The 17,837-nt window shown below is 45.3% G+C and overlaps 1 protein-coding gene across 1 annotated transcript in view; it reads left to right on the forward strand.

Moving 5' to 3' along the window:
- The window catches only part of WWC3 (WWC family member 3), a 638,290-nt gene that overhangs the window by 597,298 nt on the left and 23,155 nt on the right, over positions 1–17,837 (forward strand). The window contains exon 21 of the mRNA XM_086934786.1: positions 7,560–7,793. Within this exon, the coding sequence (XP_086790912.1) occupies positions 7,560–7,793 (234 nt within the window). The remainder of the gene's footprint in view (positions 1–7,559; positions 7,794–17,837) is intronic.

Below are 17,837 nucleotides of genomic sequence, written 5' to 3' on the forward strand. Positions count from 1 at the left end.
ATTTTTTAAAATGTATTAAACAGACTCCTGTTAGTACGGGCGCCATCTTGGAGAAGGCTTACACCTTATTTTATTGATTTTATTAAATTTAGTGTCGCACTTTTCCTTAAGTTACATTTCATTTACCAGCATCAGCCCTCATCAGGGGAGCCTGCCGAAGGGGTTATGGGACCCCAGTTTTGTGTTTTTAGTTACCCAGCTGTTCGCTACTATACGCTTGCTGATAGGTGTTAACTGTAGCCACGTCTCTGCACTCAGTGGGCTATTTAAACAAATATGGCAGCGTGTCTGCGCAGCTTTGATTTGGAGATGTGACACTGCCCTATGTTGTTTCCTTCTAGGCACTTTTTGGAGTTAACCTGGCTCCTGTAAGTATGGATGCCATCTTAGAGAGTTTACCCTATTTTTTTTTGTTATGGTTTTAGTTTCACACTTTTCCTTTAGTTACATTTATTAGAGTAGCCTTTTGAAGGAGTTGCTGGACCGCAGTTTCGTGTTTTTAGTTAGCCAGCTGTTGGATACTATGCTTGCTGATAGGTGTTAACTGTATCCATGCCCCTCCACTCAGTGGGCTATTTAAACAACTATGGCAGTGCTCCCGCGCCAAAGGCGCCCCAAAGGCAAACCAGTCTGTGCCCGTCCGCTCACGGATCACACCTAGCATCAGACCTCCTAGCTGTCTAGAACCCAACACTCACATAGGATACAGTACTCCTACGAGGCGCCTCTTGCATTGAATCCTACAGGGGAGGACAATGGCTGTACCAAAATTATCCTTAATGCTCTCACCAATATCTTTAATTTAACCTGCCACAGTTGCATTTAATATCGGAGACAAAGCTGATAGCGATCACCGGCCCCAGGAACTTATTCTGCACACAAACACTCTGGGATTTACGAAATGGAAAGGCTTACCAGGCACAACTGCAACTATTAACTTCAGAAAAATAAAATTAATGTTGGCATCGCAAGACAATTTTCAGGAAACTGCAAAATCTCTATTTGAATAACGGGAAGAGGATAATGAAATAGAGAAATGGACAAACTATACTCATGACTTGGCAACAACTTTCTCCGCCCCAATCAAATCTAATTTTAAGCAGGGCCACGCTAACTTTACCATGCATCAAAAGAGTGCGATAAAAACCATAAAAAAAGGCATAAACTACTCTTTGCGGCAGGTGCGCCAGTATCCAACTGACATCACAAAACTTGTTGAATTGCGACAACAGAAAACATGCTTAAAACGAGCGATCTGGGAAGCCAGGCACGACAACAAGATACCCTTTGGGTGAAATTGCATGCGGACACTAAACTAAAAAAACAATGCGAGATTTTGGGAAACTATAAAAAGATTTACTCACCCGACGCACGAGGGCCTGTCTTCACACATATCTGTGGAGGACTGGGTCACTTTCCTTGGGAATCATTTTCATCAAGGAAGAACAGTTTTGCATGCTGTAACTAGCATAGACTCTACACAGCGGCCTATGAGCTTAAAGTATCAAATCATTGAGGGAAATGTAACTTCTAAGGAACTGTATGAAGGAGAATCACCAGGACTTATTCCTTTAAATGATTATACAAAATCAATTAACAAGTACATCAAGAAGGGAAGGCAAGAAAGGGCTCCGGGGCCTAATGAAATCCCACCCGTGCTCTACAAACAAAATATAGAATACTGGGCAAAATACTCTTTGTCCTTTGTTCTGGGAAATAAGAACAATAGGCCAACTCCCTTCATCCTGGCGGATTTCGATAATTTCACCAATCTTTAAATCGGGTGATAAGACCCAGCCCAAAAATTAACGGTTAGTCGCCCTCTTGGACAACGAGGCAAAATTCTTTGCTGGGACACTGCTGGACGAACTGCAACTCTGGGTCGAAGATAACTCAATCATTCCCCTAAATCAAACTGGTTTCTCTAAATCCGTGGGGACCTCAACAAATATAATACCAATGGCTTTGTTAATTGATAAGGCTGGGGCCACACGAACGCCACTACATTTATGCTTTATCGATTACCGGGCAGCCTTTGACCATGTGAACCGGCAGAAACTCTGGTTGAAACTGGCAGGCTGGGGCATCCCCCATGTTTTACTGAACCTGTTAATCAACTTGCACACTGAAACTTGGGTGCAAGTAAAGCTTGGCGACGGGTCAACGCTATCCAGGAAAATCCCAACAACAAAAAGCCTCAAGCAAGCCTGTGTACTGGCCCCAACGTTTTTCAATCTGCTTCTTGCAGATCTGATTCCGTTATTAAATGCCTGCAACGCACACTCCCCAAAGATTGGGAATCTAGTACTACCATGCCTGCTTTACGCTGATGACCTAGTATTGATTAGTCAAACGAAGGTGGGTCTGCAGCGTCTCCTAGACATCACGTTCCAATACTCGGAGGCTAATGATGTAACCATCAACCTGGAGAAACCAAAACCATGACAATTAAAAAGAACCGTAAGAAAATATCTGTCTGGTTTTGGGATAAGATTCAAATAGATTCAGTGTCAGAGTATAAATACTTGGGGGTGACCATTGATAAAGGCAGACACTTTGTAACCCAAAGAGATGTAATTAAAAGGAAAGGCATAGCCTTAGCCGTCTCAATGAGAAACCTAAACTCCAAATTAACGGGCCCCTCACTCGCCCTTCTGGTTGAAGTTTTACGAGCACAACTTCTTCCCACAATAACCTATGGGAGCGAGGCACAGAGAGGAAGGGATTCGAAGCTCTTGGACGCCGTTGTTGCAAAAGTATACAGAATGGTCTTAGGTCTCCCTACACGAGTCTCTCCAGCACAAATCAGGCTCGAGTTTGGTGTGCAAAAACAGACCATTGCAAGGAAAGGCGCAACAGTTATTTTCTGGGACAGAGTAAGGAAATCCAAACCAGGTACCTTAAACTGGCACTTGTGGACTGAGCTACAACAGAAATAGTCATCTCCAGCTGCAAAATATTTAGCTGCTAGTGTGTCAAACTTGGGCCTTACCGAACTTTGGGCAATTCCGACAAGCCACTGTCTTCTCAAAAAAGCTACATAGAAAATTGTAAAACAGGAATCTTGGATTGAAGATAAGGCAGCTCTGACAAAGAGGTCGCATGGCTGGATGATCCTGGGCACCTATTCTTCTCAGTCTGCACAAAAGTATTTAGCTTTTGGCTTCGACAAACATATAAAAATCAAAATTTTAAAATACAGACTAGGCTTGTTGCCATGCACAAAGCACTTTCCACATTGGCTGAAAAACCAATCTGATTCTATCTGCCGTCTGTGTGGGACAGCGCAAGAAGATATCCTACATCTCCTCTGTACGTGCAAAGATCTAACAGAGGAAAGGAGACCTCTTTTAAAACCACTTTTCAATCAGAGAGGCATCCGTACACAGAGACAGGCCGCATTAGCATGCTTTGCACCTGGGGTCACGCAGCGTAACTGCAGGTTTGTGAAATTTTTAGGAAAAGCGGAGAAGAAAATGCTAAATCAGATCAGCATTGCAGCTGACAATGAGAGACTGACGCTGCTTGAATAATTAATTATTTGCTTTTTTAATGGACTGTAAATACTAAAATGTCTTTTGATCGATTTTAATTTTTGAACTTGCAATAACTTATTTGTAGCAATGGTTTTGAGTAACTCTGCTAAATAAAATTAGCTTGAAACCTGCCACAGTTGCAACTTCTGGATAGAAAATTCCCCAATTAGCAATATCCATTGCTCTGCCAGCAACATGTACACCCTACCACTTAGTACGACCAATTAAATGATCTGTGTGCTGATGAATATGAAATCTCTTGTGAATCATAAATTAGAATTTTCTGATTTCCTTGAATCCCAGAATCTAGACATTATCTTTGTAACTGAAACACGGGCAGACCAAGCCTCAGGTCCTGACCTGGTCTCTGCTACCCCTGCTGGATACTCTCTATAAACTAAATAGACTACAGAAAAGTGGTGGTTGCTTAGCCATTGTTTACCGTGACCACAGGCAAACCACTTTCCAACCTGCTTGCATTTAATTGTGAAATAACGAACACCCAGACCAGTAAGGAAATGTTAAATTACCACCCATCGGGTCCTAGATACAAGTTCATACAGGAGGCCACTGCCCTCCTAAAACCTTGCTTGCAGCCCCCACAATACACCATTTTAGGTGATTTTAATTACCATTTGAAGACCTCAACAGTGAAAGACACCAGGTCCCCAAGAGTAATGATGTCCTGCTTTGCCCTCACCCAAAGTGTCAACACCCCCACCCATTTGGCAGGCCACACACTTGATGGTATGTACATAAATAACCCCTCATTCTACCTCGAACACAGTCGGACCACAGCGCGATAGTTTTTAATTATAATTGGCCCAAAAAGCAACCGTACTAGACAGCCCCTCACGCTTCATGCATGCAGTGCATGGCATACAATTCAGACTGGTCAATTCAACCAGCTTCTAGCAGAATCTCAGCCACCTAAAACTGGTAACTTAGAGCAGCTAATTGCAGGTTTTCCAATTGGCTTAGCTCAACTGTATCTGTACTGGCACCAGCGAAATTTGCCAAGTATCAGAGAGGGAAATTGTCCGCACCATGGTTCTCAAACAGACTTAGAATTCAGAAACAAAAATTTAGAAGACAACACAAATGTGGAACAAACTATAGCAACATTGAGAACAAAAAATATAAACAATATCTTGCTGAATACAAGGCACTAATGGAGGAAGAAAAATCACATTATTTCACTCAAAAAATCTAACTAGCCTAAATTTCTACAAAAGACCTGTTCTTGACAGTTCAACTCTCCGCCATGCCCAATACTAATTTGACTGAAAATAGTCAGTCCTTCTGCAATACATTAGCTAACTTTTTTCTTCACAAAGGGAAAGTGATTTTTAATAATGAGCTACTGAATTCCGCTAAATCAGGTACACAAACAGTATTTGGTCACCGTCTGTTGTTAAAATGGTCACTGATATTATTGCAGATCAGCTCATTTTTAATACTATGTGCAATACTTGTCACTTCCCTAAAGAATAAAAAAAGTATCAATCCTCCCTTTAATAAAAAAAAAACCATGAACATGTAGGATCCTAATAGTTACCGTCCCATTTCCAGAATTCTGCTCCCTGCTAAAATAGCAGAAAAGTTATCAATAACTGTCCACATTTATACATAACCAACTCCTTGACCCGACTATTTGGATTTTCAAAAGCGGGCACACCACAGAAACTGCTTTGATAGTAGCCATTGAAGAGATTAGAGTTACCCCCGTTAAAGGGGGAAAGCAGCACTTATCCTGCTCGATCTCTCGGCAGCATTTGATACGGTCAACCATAACGTATTGTTTGACCCCTCTCTGAGATAGGAATCAAAAGGAAAGCATTAGTCCTCCTAAGCTCCTTTCTTAGTGAGAGAGAACAGTGTCATACAGAGAATTTGAATCGGACCCTTTCTCCTTGCCTTGTGGAGTCCCACAGGGGTCTTTACTGAGCCCTACGTTAACGTGCACGTTTCATCTTTGGCTAGTCTGATCAAATCCTTTGGCTTCTCTCTTACATCATATGCCGACAACACCCAGATTTTCTTTTCCTTAGCCAGTAACATTGAGAACACCAATATTAGATTTAGTAACTGTATGGTGGCAGTCTGTGAATGTATGAGCTCACACTGAACTCAGGAAAGAACTAGGTCAGCCTCTTTGGCAAGGACACCTCCTTGGGCCCTAGCTGGTGGCCTCAAGTACTAGGTAATCTTCCCCCTACCGGCAAAGAAGGTAAAGAACCTGGGATTTCAAATGGACAGTAAATTGACGCACAGCGACCAAGTTAAGGTTGTCCTCTCCTTATTATGAAACTAGTGAAGAAAATTCTCACCTACCTTTCAGAAATATTACGGAATCCGGTATGACCGCCTTAGTCCAAACAAGACTACTGTAACGGCATGTACCTGAACATTCAACAGCAATTCCTCAGTAAACTCCAGGTCTTCCAGAATACGGCAGAACGTTTGCTTCTGGGAATTCCTAAATCTCAATCTGCTAGACCAGCATTATGCAAGCTTCACTGACTGCCTGTCAGTCAGAGAATTAATTTCAAGGCATTATGTATTACCCATAAGGCACTCCATGGCACAGGCCGGAATACCTGTTAAAAAGTTTCTATTGGTACTGCCCACCTTGACAACTGCGCGCTCTCAGCGCCAATAACACCTTTGTTCCCAACCTCAAGCTTGCTTCTTGGAGCGGAAGAAGCTTTATATTAAATGCCTTTAGGCTGTAGAATACCATTCAAGCACACATGACATCTATCTCTGATCTCTGGCCGTTTAGGAAAACTCAGGAAAAATGGCTTTTTAACAACTAAGGAAATTACAATCGGACACTAATTAGTTGTCACAGGTCAGCAATTTGAAGCAATGCCAAGACACCTCAGGGTATACGTGCGCTTTACCAATAATTTTAACATAATTTCGCTTATATTGAACTGTTTCTGTTTGCAACAAATATCTAACAGGTTTTTGATGTCTTTAATTTTGTAAGGAAAACAAAAAAAAGAACATCTTTCCAGATCTTTTGGGCTTCTGTAAGTTTTGGAATTTCTTAACCGCATGCGAGAGCCACTGCAGACAGAGCCTCAGTTTTTGATCTATGTAAAATATTAAGTAACAGATTGTTCATGTCTTTTACACTCAAAGTGATATTTTAAGCCTGGAAATATTGTTTTGCGCCTGGACGGTCTCAATGTTTGTCCTGGGAATTAAGCGACAGATTCTCTCTTTATTGGCAAGTATAGTAAATGCAAAGGCTATCAAATACTAGATGATTATATTTCAATGATTAAAGCCTGGTGATATGTACATGCCATAGTTGCTTTCTTCCTATTGCTTTATGTTACTTACCTGTACACATTACCAGTCTGAACTTCAGTGCTTATGAAGTGGATATTAATGCCAAACTGTCTCCTCCTTTTGAGAAACAGTCATACCTTTTGGAAAACTGATAGATAACACATCCCAAGTGGACCTTGTTGAAAACACTAGATTACTCACTTCATTGCTGATGGTAAGCTCTGCTTATCAAGTTTGACTTTGTCAACAATCTTAATGGAATTTAGTTTTCCAAGAATAATGAAGACTGGCTAGATATTCAATGGTATTGTGAAGGTGTAAGCTACTTCTCTCTTTAGTGTCCACTGTTGCACAATGTGTTCTCTTGGGTTTTGTCCCTCGTAATGGGTAAGATGGACTTGGGAGTAAAAGGTACCTGAAGCAGAGAAAGAATGCCTAAATTGTTTTAAAAGGTTTCATTTGGCTTCTGTCTATCGCTAATTATTATTTTCATAGAGGATGCGTCATTTAAGATTAATTGGTTTGCTACAATTTATTAACCAATAAAGACGTTTGTTCATCTTGATGGTATGGCTTTTTTGGGTTACGGAACGTATACACCTTGCTTTTCAATCAAGTACCAACACCTGTGACTATTCCTCAAGAGATGTTTTTATCATACCCCTTCGATTTTATGCATTCTTATGTAATGTGTGGTCTGTTTGTTTTTCGTGAATTCAGCCATCCTGCTGCAGACCTTCCTTAGCAGAGTTGATGACGCGGACATCTCTCGACCTGGAGCTGGATCTCCAGGCATCCAGAACAAAACAGACTCAGCTGAATGAGGAGATAAATGCTCTGAGGGAGCTAAAGCAACGCCTGGAGGATGTTCAACTTAGAGGGCAGGTTGAGTTACCCCAGTGGGTCCTTCGCGATGAACGCTTCCGGAATCTGCTAAAGGAAGCAGAGAGGCAGGTACGTGATATTCATTTGCCATGCAAAAACCTGCCTTGGTTATTTGACATTTTAGTTCCCTGGTGTACCCATGTCCATTCCATCAACTTACAACATTATGGGTGATGCACATTCAAAGATCATGAATGTATATTATCTACAAAAATATATCTTCATTTAGCTACATAAGGATTTTGTTTTTCAAAAATGTTTACATTTGTAATTTTTACCTATGACATGACAGTAAAAACCTGTGTTGCATCCATCAACTTCAGCAATTGTTTTCTCTTGTCTCCCTTTCTCACTTCACCACCATATAAGTCTGTAGCTCAGTCATGGCAACTGAGGTTTCCTGAAAAAGTACCTCAAGAGATCTTCCACCAATACATTCTTTTTTGCAAAAATAAATAAAAGAATCCTCCTCATACATTTATTTTTGCAGATTAGCATTCCCCGTAGATGCCTGTGTAATGTTTAAGACACTATTTCTTTTTGCAGTACCGGGCCATACTCGTATATAAAGGGGCTCAATGTATTTCTCTGAGGAGGAAGGTAGGGCCCAAGTTCCTAATGCCATAAGAGTAGCAAAGGCTCATGTGGATTGTCCATAGGTTTAACCCCAGTGGTTTCCTCCATGGTTTAAATCTGATAAAAACTTTTTTAAAGCGTCCACAAATAAAGAGAAATAAACCAACTACCCCTCTTTCTCTGCCAGTCTAGGCCCGTGTCTCCTCTTACAATGTGCTGTAACATCAGGAGAACACTAGATCATCAATACATTGTTTATAGTCATCTAATTTTTTTAAAACAAATTTATGAAGCACTTTTACTTACCTTTCCCTCTGTGGTGTTATGAACTTACCATTTTTTAAATATTTATTTCGTACTTGGACTAAGTCTTTTTGGAAATCCCTGAAATATTTCCACTAAATGCTGAAGATGCTTTTTCTAGAAATTAGCCTATTAGCCAGTTCTTTGTAAATGTCTTTAAAGTGGTTCTCTTAGGGTCCCCTTTTTTGTAATTTGCAGGTTGAGTAGGCAATCGATGCAGCTCCTATCCAAAGCAAAAGTGCTTTGTCCTCTGCTTTTACACTTTCACTAAAGGATATGAAGTTTCTTGAAACTATCAACAAAGCTTTTTGTCAGGGTTGCTATCTGTGCCAAGTCAATGCAAATCCTTCTCTGGAGGATTGCATCAGCAGGGAAGATTTTTCTGAGGTCCCTGAATTATTTAGAACAGTATGTGTTTTGTTAAGTTCTTTTCTGGGGCATTTTAACTCTACCGCCTGGGATGTGACGCTTTGATGGGCATCTTGGGGAATTTGTGGCTGAAGTTCTTCTTCCTCTCTGAGGGAACCAAGCCCCTACTGATGGGAATGAACCCTTTGCAGAGGTAGCTTCGAAGCAAGCAGTACAAACCAAGGAGATTAATTAGCTGTGACCTTGAGCTTGCCTTGAAGCCTTAGCTTTTGAATGTTCATGAACAAGCTATGATTGTCAGCAGTCAACCAAAGTTTGAGCCTATTTTGTATCACACTTTAGACCTGTACCTTTTATCCGAAGTCAGTTCTTTCTAATTGCAAATGTTCTATGGCTTTAACAACTGTAGAACCTATCATGGCTGCTCTGTCAGTGTCTAGAGGTGGGAGTAGCAGAACTTACCCACAAACGTCTATAGCGCTACCTTGTACAATTTGCAAAATAGATTGCTCTGACTTTACCTTCAGGATCATGTTTCACAGGTTGGGGCAAAGTCCCTGCTTACGGCGGCCTGCATAGCCATTGACTGAGATCTGTTACCATTTCGTTCACAGGTTCGGGCTATTTGTGCTCTTTTGCTTCTGTCTCATTGATCCTTCCTCCGTTCATTATCTTAATGGTGCTTGTCGCAGTTAAAGAAACTGCAGATGATTCGGCCCTTCAAAAGTGTGCCACCCCGATTCTCCAGTATTAGGGGTGTCTTTCATAGATTCACATGCCTGAATCATTCCCTGTCGTCGGAGTGGGAGTCCCACGGTACATAAACAAGCATTTGCAATGCAATAGGTCTCGCATTAGGAAAGTGTGAGCTATTGGTATTGTAAATGACACATTTTTAAATATGTGTTGGCTTTGAAAATATATAAATTAATAGCATCGTTATTCACAAAGCCAATAGCTTACACTTTCCTAATGAGAGTCCTATTGGCTATGGCAATGCTTGTTGGTAGTAAGCAAGGACAGTGCTGTTGTGGTGCTGAGTGATGATGTGGTTGGGCCCAGTGATATGGTGGTGTCCCCGAGTGATATGGTGGTGTCCCCGAGTGATGTGGTGGTGTCCCAGAGTGATGTGGTGTTGTCCCTGAGTGATGTGGTGGTGTCCCCCAGTGATAGAGGGTGGAGTTGGAGGGTGGGTGGAGTTGGAGGGTGGGTGGAGTTGGTGGGTGGAGTTGGAGGGTGGGTGGAGTTGGAGGGGGGTGAGGGTGAGGGGGTGTGAGGGTGGAGTTGGAGGGGGCGAGGGTGAGGGGGTGTGAGGGTGGAGTTGGAGGGGGTGAGCATGAGGGGGTGTGAGGGTGGAGTTGGAGGGGGTGAGGGTGAGGGGGTGTGAGGGTGAGGGGGTGTGAGGGTGATGGTGTGTGGGTGAGGGTGTGAGGGTGAGTGAGGGTGTGTATAGCAGAGAATATAAATTAAAATATATATGTTCAATTCACTTGGTTGGTAGAAGCAATCTTATAAATTGGCTGCTTTTTTCCCTTTGACTTTAAAGGCTACAAATATCTGGCAGCAGATCGCACCTTTCATTTAAAAAGTAAATAGTACATGTTCTAAGTGCAAGCGGGCACATATAAATATAAAAGGGCTTGAGAATAATGAAGGCCCAAACAAGATGCTTTACTCAGAAATATGGCCTGCGGCATCCCCCAGTCCATGACTGGGAAGGGGGGTAAAACTATTCCAGCCCAATGAGAGTTGCACGCCTTTCTTGGCTCTCCTGTTAGAAAAAAACTCCAATCAGAAAAACATTTGCCAAGGGCTGGATGGGATAATCTGTTTCACAGTCGCTGGGCAGCGTTTTGTACAGCATAGGTGAGAAGGGGGTAGTGAGGTGGGGTCAAAGGTCCATTGTGCAAATTCTGACAAGTTCATCAAAAGGGGCACAAAAGACAGGCTGAAACATGGGTAGCTATTTGTTTGAAGCAGGAATCAAATGGGAGTAAAGGATAGTGTCCAAGCGTGTCAAGCTTGATGGGGAGGATAGAAGATTTTTTTATTTTGATCAGTAAAGCCCCAGATGCCCTTGCAGTGTCGCTGTATGTTGAGTCTATGAAAAAAGATTGTAGAATACATGCAAAGCTGATACAACAGGAAGTCAAAGTTTCACCAATAGAGGCGAAAGAGGAAGTTATGTGATCGTAGACAGGAAAACAGGGCATATAACATCGACAAATTTTTTATACACTGGAAGTGTTGATTAGCGCCATGAAACCCTTCAAGCTTATGAGCAATTACATAATCGCATATATAGTAGCCTGCCGAGAAGAGCCGCCATCTTCAGGTGGCACGATTCCATCCGTTACAGAAAGTAAACATTGTGTAGCTAAAGAAATGCGAGCTGCCGCCATTAAGATCAAGCATGGCATGCCGCTGCATAACAAAGTATAATTTAAAAAAATTATTTGTTGAGCCACACTATAAGAAAGGCACGCGGCAGACACTCTTGCAGCTGAAACGCGGCATGCCAGTGTGGTTGAAAAAGTTTAGCAAGGCGCACATAACAAAACTAACAAGACGTACAGGGCGAGTGCCGGTCCGGCGAGAAGGGGCGGGACTGCAAGAGCCGATTCCGGCGCGCGCCTTCGGATTGGGCCGCGCGACGTCACGTGAGCTGTCTACGGTAGAAGCTCACGCGCGCGGCCCGATCCAAAGGCGCGCGTCGGAATCAGATGCCGCCATAGGGAATGCTGGGCACACGGCCAGCTCTTGTCTCCCCACGTCGTTTTTCGGCTGAGACGCCGACTATAGTTCTCACTGCGACAACGCGCTTAGCGCATTCGTCGTAGCGAGACCTAAAAAGCAATAATATGCCATAATAACATAGTAAAAACCAGTAATTCCCAACCAGGAAGTAAAGTAGCCCAAGCTACAGGAGAAAAAACTTCCACACTCATGACTATCCTAGTCATTTTGTATAGACCAAACTGCAGCCAATCAGGCGACAGCGCCCACCAGAAGGTTCTCCCCAGAGGCTCAGGCTCTCAGATTTTCTACTGCACGTCGTGTGAAGGGAGTCTCCCTGAGCTCTGCTCAGTACTTCTCTATTTTCCTTGTGGAATCTAGTTTTGAAGCGGTCTTCTGCCAAGAAATCTTTATTCAGGCCTTGTGACTCTTGTGGTAAGCTCCGGCTGTTTAAAGAAGATCCCCACAAGAAGTGCATCTACTGCCTGTATCCTGAACATCAAGTGAAGGACTGCAAGATTCCTAGGACCTTCCCTCAGAAGACCCTCAGGGACAGAGAGGGCCGCCTGCTTTTGTGGCTACAAAAGCTCAAGGATACGGACTATCCTGCTTCTGAGGTAGGCAGTATTGCCTCTGGGTCTACTTCAGCCTCTAGGAAGAGAGCTGCTGATGAGGTTCTATCTTCTCCTGGGGCAAAGGGTGTGAGGAAGCAACAACCTACTAAGGGGTCTGAGAGGCCTTCCACATCTAAGGCTACTCCCCCGGTTAAGAAGAAAACTTGTTCATCTTCGCCCGAGAAAATCTACAAAGAAATTACCTCAAATATCTTCTGAGAAGACTTTACGTCTGAAACAGACCCTGTCTTCGACGATGCCGTCGTCGACTCATATCTCCGTCGATGCTACGTCCACGTCAACTTTTTCCTCTCCTAAACCTGAATTGATTATGTCAACAGCGTCTTCATCGCAGACGATGGTCTATGTTACTGTTAGACCTATCTCGTCGACGGCAGAGTCTTCATCTTCTGCCGTCGTCGGCGCCTTGTAGACGGCTAAACTTAAGAAGATCCCGTCGACGTTACAGTCTACGACATCGTCGACGCTTGTTATTACGTCGACGAAGAAACCATCGTCGACGACTACCACTCCGTCGACGAAGACACCATCGCTGACGAAGACACCATCGCCGACGAAGACGCCATCGTCGACGGAGCCATCATTGTCGACGACGATAACTCTACCGTTGACGACGACCTAGTCGTCGTCTACCCCCAAACCCAGGTCAACGAGCCCTTTGGTGGGGTCCCCGTCGACGCCACAGCTATCTTCCTGTATCACTTTACAAGTGTGGTCGCCATCTACGGCTTTTCTGTCGACACTAAAAGCGTCTTTACTTCAGAGACGCGGTTCTACCTTAGAACCTTTATCTCCTCTGCATATTTCACCGCAAAAAAATACCCCTACAGGTTCCAGACAAGTTACTGGATTCTGAGGACAGTGAGGAGGACTCTGTCATTGAGGAAACATTTGGAACGGCGACAAGTCCTTCCAAATTAAACATTAAGTATCAGGAGGATGACCAAGAAGATCAGCATTCGCCTGAGCAAGTGACATCGCCTGTGACAAATGTCCCCTCAGCTCAGGTGCCAATAGCATTGCTTACCAACCTTCAATGCATGCTGGATGACTATTACAGGCGTTTTACGCCATCGGAGTCAACAGGCTCTTTACCTCCTACTCTTGTGGTAGAGACTCCTATACCTGACTTCAGGCCTCCAATATCTCCTCCACCTGCATCGTCCAATCAGCTGGACGAACATCATTCTTCAGACGAAGAAGAAGTCGATGACAGGTCCGTGATGTTGGAGTGGGATGATTACCAGGTTCAAACTCCTTATCCCACTCTTCACGTATCTTATCGGTTTTTAAAACTCTTTTAGATCGGGAAATTTGTGGAAGGCCGTCGGGCCTAGCCACACCAGTCCACCTCGCAGTCCATGGATTGGACTACATTTAAATTCAGTCCTAGGTGCCATGCAAAGTTTCCGGGCACCGACTCACTCGAAGTATGCAACTTGTGCTTATCCCCAGAGCACAACGAATAGGAGTGAGACGCGTGTAGAACTTTCCAATCGAAAATAGTGCTCCGTGACCGTCCGGCTTGACATCATGAAATACAAAGTCAAAACATCTGCTCCAATCCGGACTTCTTCAGAGAAGATTCCTAACAAGGGACTTACGGCGCATTAGGAGCAGAGAAAAAAGAATGACAGAAGGAGATAGTTTCTGTCTCAGAATCCGGGTCCGATATAGACTAAGAGTTTCCGCAAGGTCAGCGTATCGTGAGTACCAAACCTCCCTGCGTCCATCATCCCCTTTGGTATTGCTTTGTTTGCCCTAAGTTGGCAGGGTATGCCCAGACGTGGGTCCCTTGCTCACTTTGCCACTGGATTAAAGCTAGCCTGGCTGATGACGTCTGATTAGCCAGAAACCGGTCCCAGGGTGCTCGTTTCCGGTCCAGGGAAAACCTGGCTTGGCAGTTCGGGCTGGACTGTTCCCATGAGGCACAGGGACAGACTGATTTGCATATGGCCATGTTTGAACTGGGGTGGTTAAGTGAGCTCAAGAATGATGATGAATTAAACCCAGATCAGTTGACTGGGGGTGAGTGTTTGATTTGCTCAAACGCTCCGTCCATCATCCCCTTTGGTATCGTAAAAGTCCAAGTCAGCCCAAGAAAAAGACTACAGTCCCACCTCCACCTTTGGGCAAAGGTCGGAACCGAGAAAATGTTTCCATCGCCCCGCCTTCCGTCTCGGCACTGAAACACACACAAAAGCCTTCCGGCTCAGGATCGAGTCAGCCTCACTTGGGCACAGAGCCGAAACCTTTAGCCTCGAAACTGAAACCAGTCTTGGAGCCGGCTCCTTCTAAAAAATCGAAAGCTTCGGCACCGAAAACACCGCCACTGAAAATCGTAGCACCAAAATGCTCCTTTACAGCAACAGGAGCCAAATTCGACGTCCCACCTTCCAAACCAGACCCAAAACAAAAAGAACAGTTTATTAACCCTAAAACCTGACATTTTCCACCAAATTGCCACTTAAAAGCAAACCAGAGCCAGAGGACACTCATCACATTCCTCTTAAAAGGAAACATGTTGGTACTAACCCTTCTTCTCCTCCTCTATCATCTCCTTCCCCACAAAACAAAAATTTACTGATAACACCTACTAATTCACCACAAACACCTGATGGTCAGGATGATTGTGATGGCGGAGATGATACTATGCCGGCAGACCCCAGGATGGATTTTTATTCTGATTCACCCACAGATAATGACCCTGACCTTTATCCTACAAAGCCTTCTCCACTACATGATAATGTAGGCTATATAGAGCTATTAAATAGGGCTGCTGAATATCATGGAGTTCAAATACATTAGGAATCCCTAGAGGAGGGCTTTCTCTTTGAGACACTTAGTACTTCACAATGATCAAGCTATACACTCCCCATGCTCAAAGGTATGTTGAGACAGGCAGATGACCTATTTAAAGACTTGGTTCATGCACTCATTCTCACCCCTAGAATAGATGAGAAATATAAACCTACACTATCAGATCCAGCTTTCATTAAAGGCCAATTATAATTAGATTCTTTGGTGGTTTCTAATGCCTGTAAACGGGCTAACTCACAAACACCAGGAGATGCCCTCTCCAGACATAGACTTTAAAGTAATAGACGACTCCGGGAATAGAGTAGCCCCCAAGCAGCAAATCACTAACGTATTGCTAACACCCAAGCCCTTCTGGCCAGGTACGACAGAGCGCACTGGGACAATATAGAGCAATTGCTCCAATTTCTACCAGATGAACATAAATCCAAAGCTCTAAACTTAATACAAGAAGGGATTCTCATCTCTAAATCGTCAATTAGGTGTGCTTTAGATGCCGCCAACACGGCAGCTAGGGCCAATAATAAGTGTTTTATTTAGAAGACAATCAATCATAGCACTTGTATAGCGCACTACTCACCCGGCAGGGTCTCAAGGCGCTTGGGGGAAGGGGTCTGCTATTGCTCGAACAGGCAGGTCTTGAGTTGTCTCCTGAAGGCGAGATGGTCCTGGGTCAGCCGAAGATGGATGGGGAGGGAGTTCCATGTCTTGGCCGCCAGGTAGGAGAAGGATCTGCCACCAGCAGTGGCTCTTCGGATGCGTGGAACGGCGGCGAGGGCGAGGCTTGTCGAACGTAGCTGGCGGGTGGGCGTGTAGAAGGTCAGGCGGTCGTTGAGGTACTTGGGGCCCAGGTCGTGGAGAGATTTGTGTGCGTGGGTGAGGAGCCTGAACGTGATCCTCTTGCTGACGGCGAGCCAGTGCAGGTCCTTCAGGTGGCCTGAGATGTGGCTGCGTCGGGGGAAGTTCAGAATGAGTCGGGCGGAGGCGTTCTGAATGCGTTGGAGTCTTTTCTGTAGCTTGGCTGTGGTTCCGGCGTAGAGGGCGTTTCCGTAGTCCAGACGGCTGGTGACGAGTGCCTGGGTGACCGTCTTTCTGGTTTCGGTCGGGATCCATCGGAAGATCTTGCGGAGCATGCGTAGGGTGTTGAAGCATAAGGAGATGGCGTTGACTTGTCTGGTAATCGAGCGGGAGGAGTCCAGGATGAAGCTGAGGTTGCGTGCGTGGTCTGTTGACTTGGGGGTGGTGCCCAGGGCGGGGGGCCACCAGGAGTCGTCCCAGGCGGAGGGCGATGGTCCCAGGACGAGGACTTACGTCTTGTCTGAGTTCAGTTTCAGGCGGCTGTTGTTCATCCATTCGGCGACGTCTTTCATCCATTCGTGTAGGCTCGTTCTGGCGGTGGCGGGGTCTCTAGTGAGGGAGAGGATCAGTTGGGTGTCGTCGGCGTAGGAGATGATGTTGAGGTTGTGCTGGCGTGCGATGGCTGCAAGAGGTCTCATGTAGATGTTGAAGAGGGTGGGGCTGAGTGATGATCCGTGCGGTACGCCGCAGATGACTTCGGTGGCCTCGGATCGGAACGGGGGGAGGCGGACTCTCTGTGTTCTTCCGGTGAGGAATGAGATGATCCAGTCCAGTGCCTTCTCTTGGATACCGATGTTGCGGAGGCGTTGAACTAGGGTGCAGTGGTAGACAGTGTCGAACGCTGCAGAGAGGTCCAGGAGGATGAGGGCCGCTGTTTCCCCGTTGTCGAGCAGGGTTCTGATGTCGTCGGTGGCTGCAATGAGGGCGGTCTCGGTGCTGTGGTTGGGCCGAAAACCAGACTGTGAAGGGTCGAGGGATCCGTTCGTCTCGAGGAAAGCTGCAAGCTGTCTGTTGACGGTCTTCTCGATGACTTTGGCAGGGAACGGGAGGAGCGAGATGGGGCGAAAGTTCTTGAGGTCAGTGGGGTCCGCTGTTGGTTTCTTCAGTAGGGCGCTGAGCTTGGCTTGCTTCCAGCTCTCCGGGAAGGTGGCGGTGTTGAAGGAGGCGTTGATGATGTCTCGCAATTGGGGTGCGATGATGGAGTCGGCCTTGTTGAGGACGTGGTGGGGGCAGGGGTCGGTCGGAGATCCGGAGTGGATGGTGTTCATCGTGCGGGCTGTGCCTTCGTTGGTCACCGTTGTCCAGGTGCGGAGGGTGGCGCTGGAGGGCGTTGGTTCGACGGTTGGGTTTGTTGATGGTGCGCCGGAACTGTTGTGGATGTCGGCGATCTTGCGGTGGAAGAACGAGATGAGAAAGTCGCAGAGGTCTTGTCAAGGAGTGATGTCGTTGTAGCCGGTGCTGGGGTTGGAGAACTCCTTGACTTTGCTGAAGAGTTCCTTGCTGTCGTGGGTGTTGTTGTCCAGTTGTTCCTTCAGAGATTTCTTCTTGGTAGTGCGGATAAGTTGGTGGTGCTTGCGGGTGGCGTGTTTGAGGGCGGTCATGTTGTCTGTGGTCTGGTAGAGGAGCCAGGCTTTCTCGAGGGTGCAGCAGTTTTTCTTGGAGTCCTTGAGTTCGTCGGTGAACCAGGAGGCTTTCTTGCTTCTGGGTCTGCTGGTAGGGTTCTTTAGTGGCGCGAGGTCGTCAGCGCAGTCGGACAGCCACTTCATGAAGTTGCGTGCTGCTTCGGTGGGGTCCGTTGTGCTGGCGGGTGGGTTCTGGC

The sequence above is a fragment of the Lissotriton vulgaris genome, chromosome 8 (genome assembly GCF_964263255.1).
Source record: "Lissotriton vulgaris chromosome 8, aLisVul1.2, whole genome shotgun sequence".
Lineage (NCBI taxonomy): Eukaryota > Metazoa > Chordata > Amphibia > Caudata > Salamandridae > Lissotriton > Lissotriton vulgaris.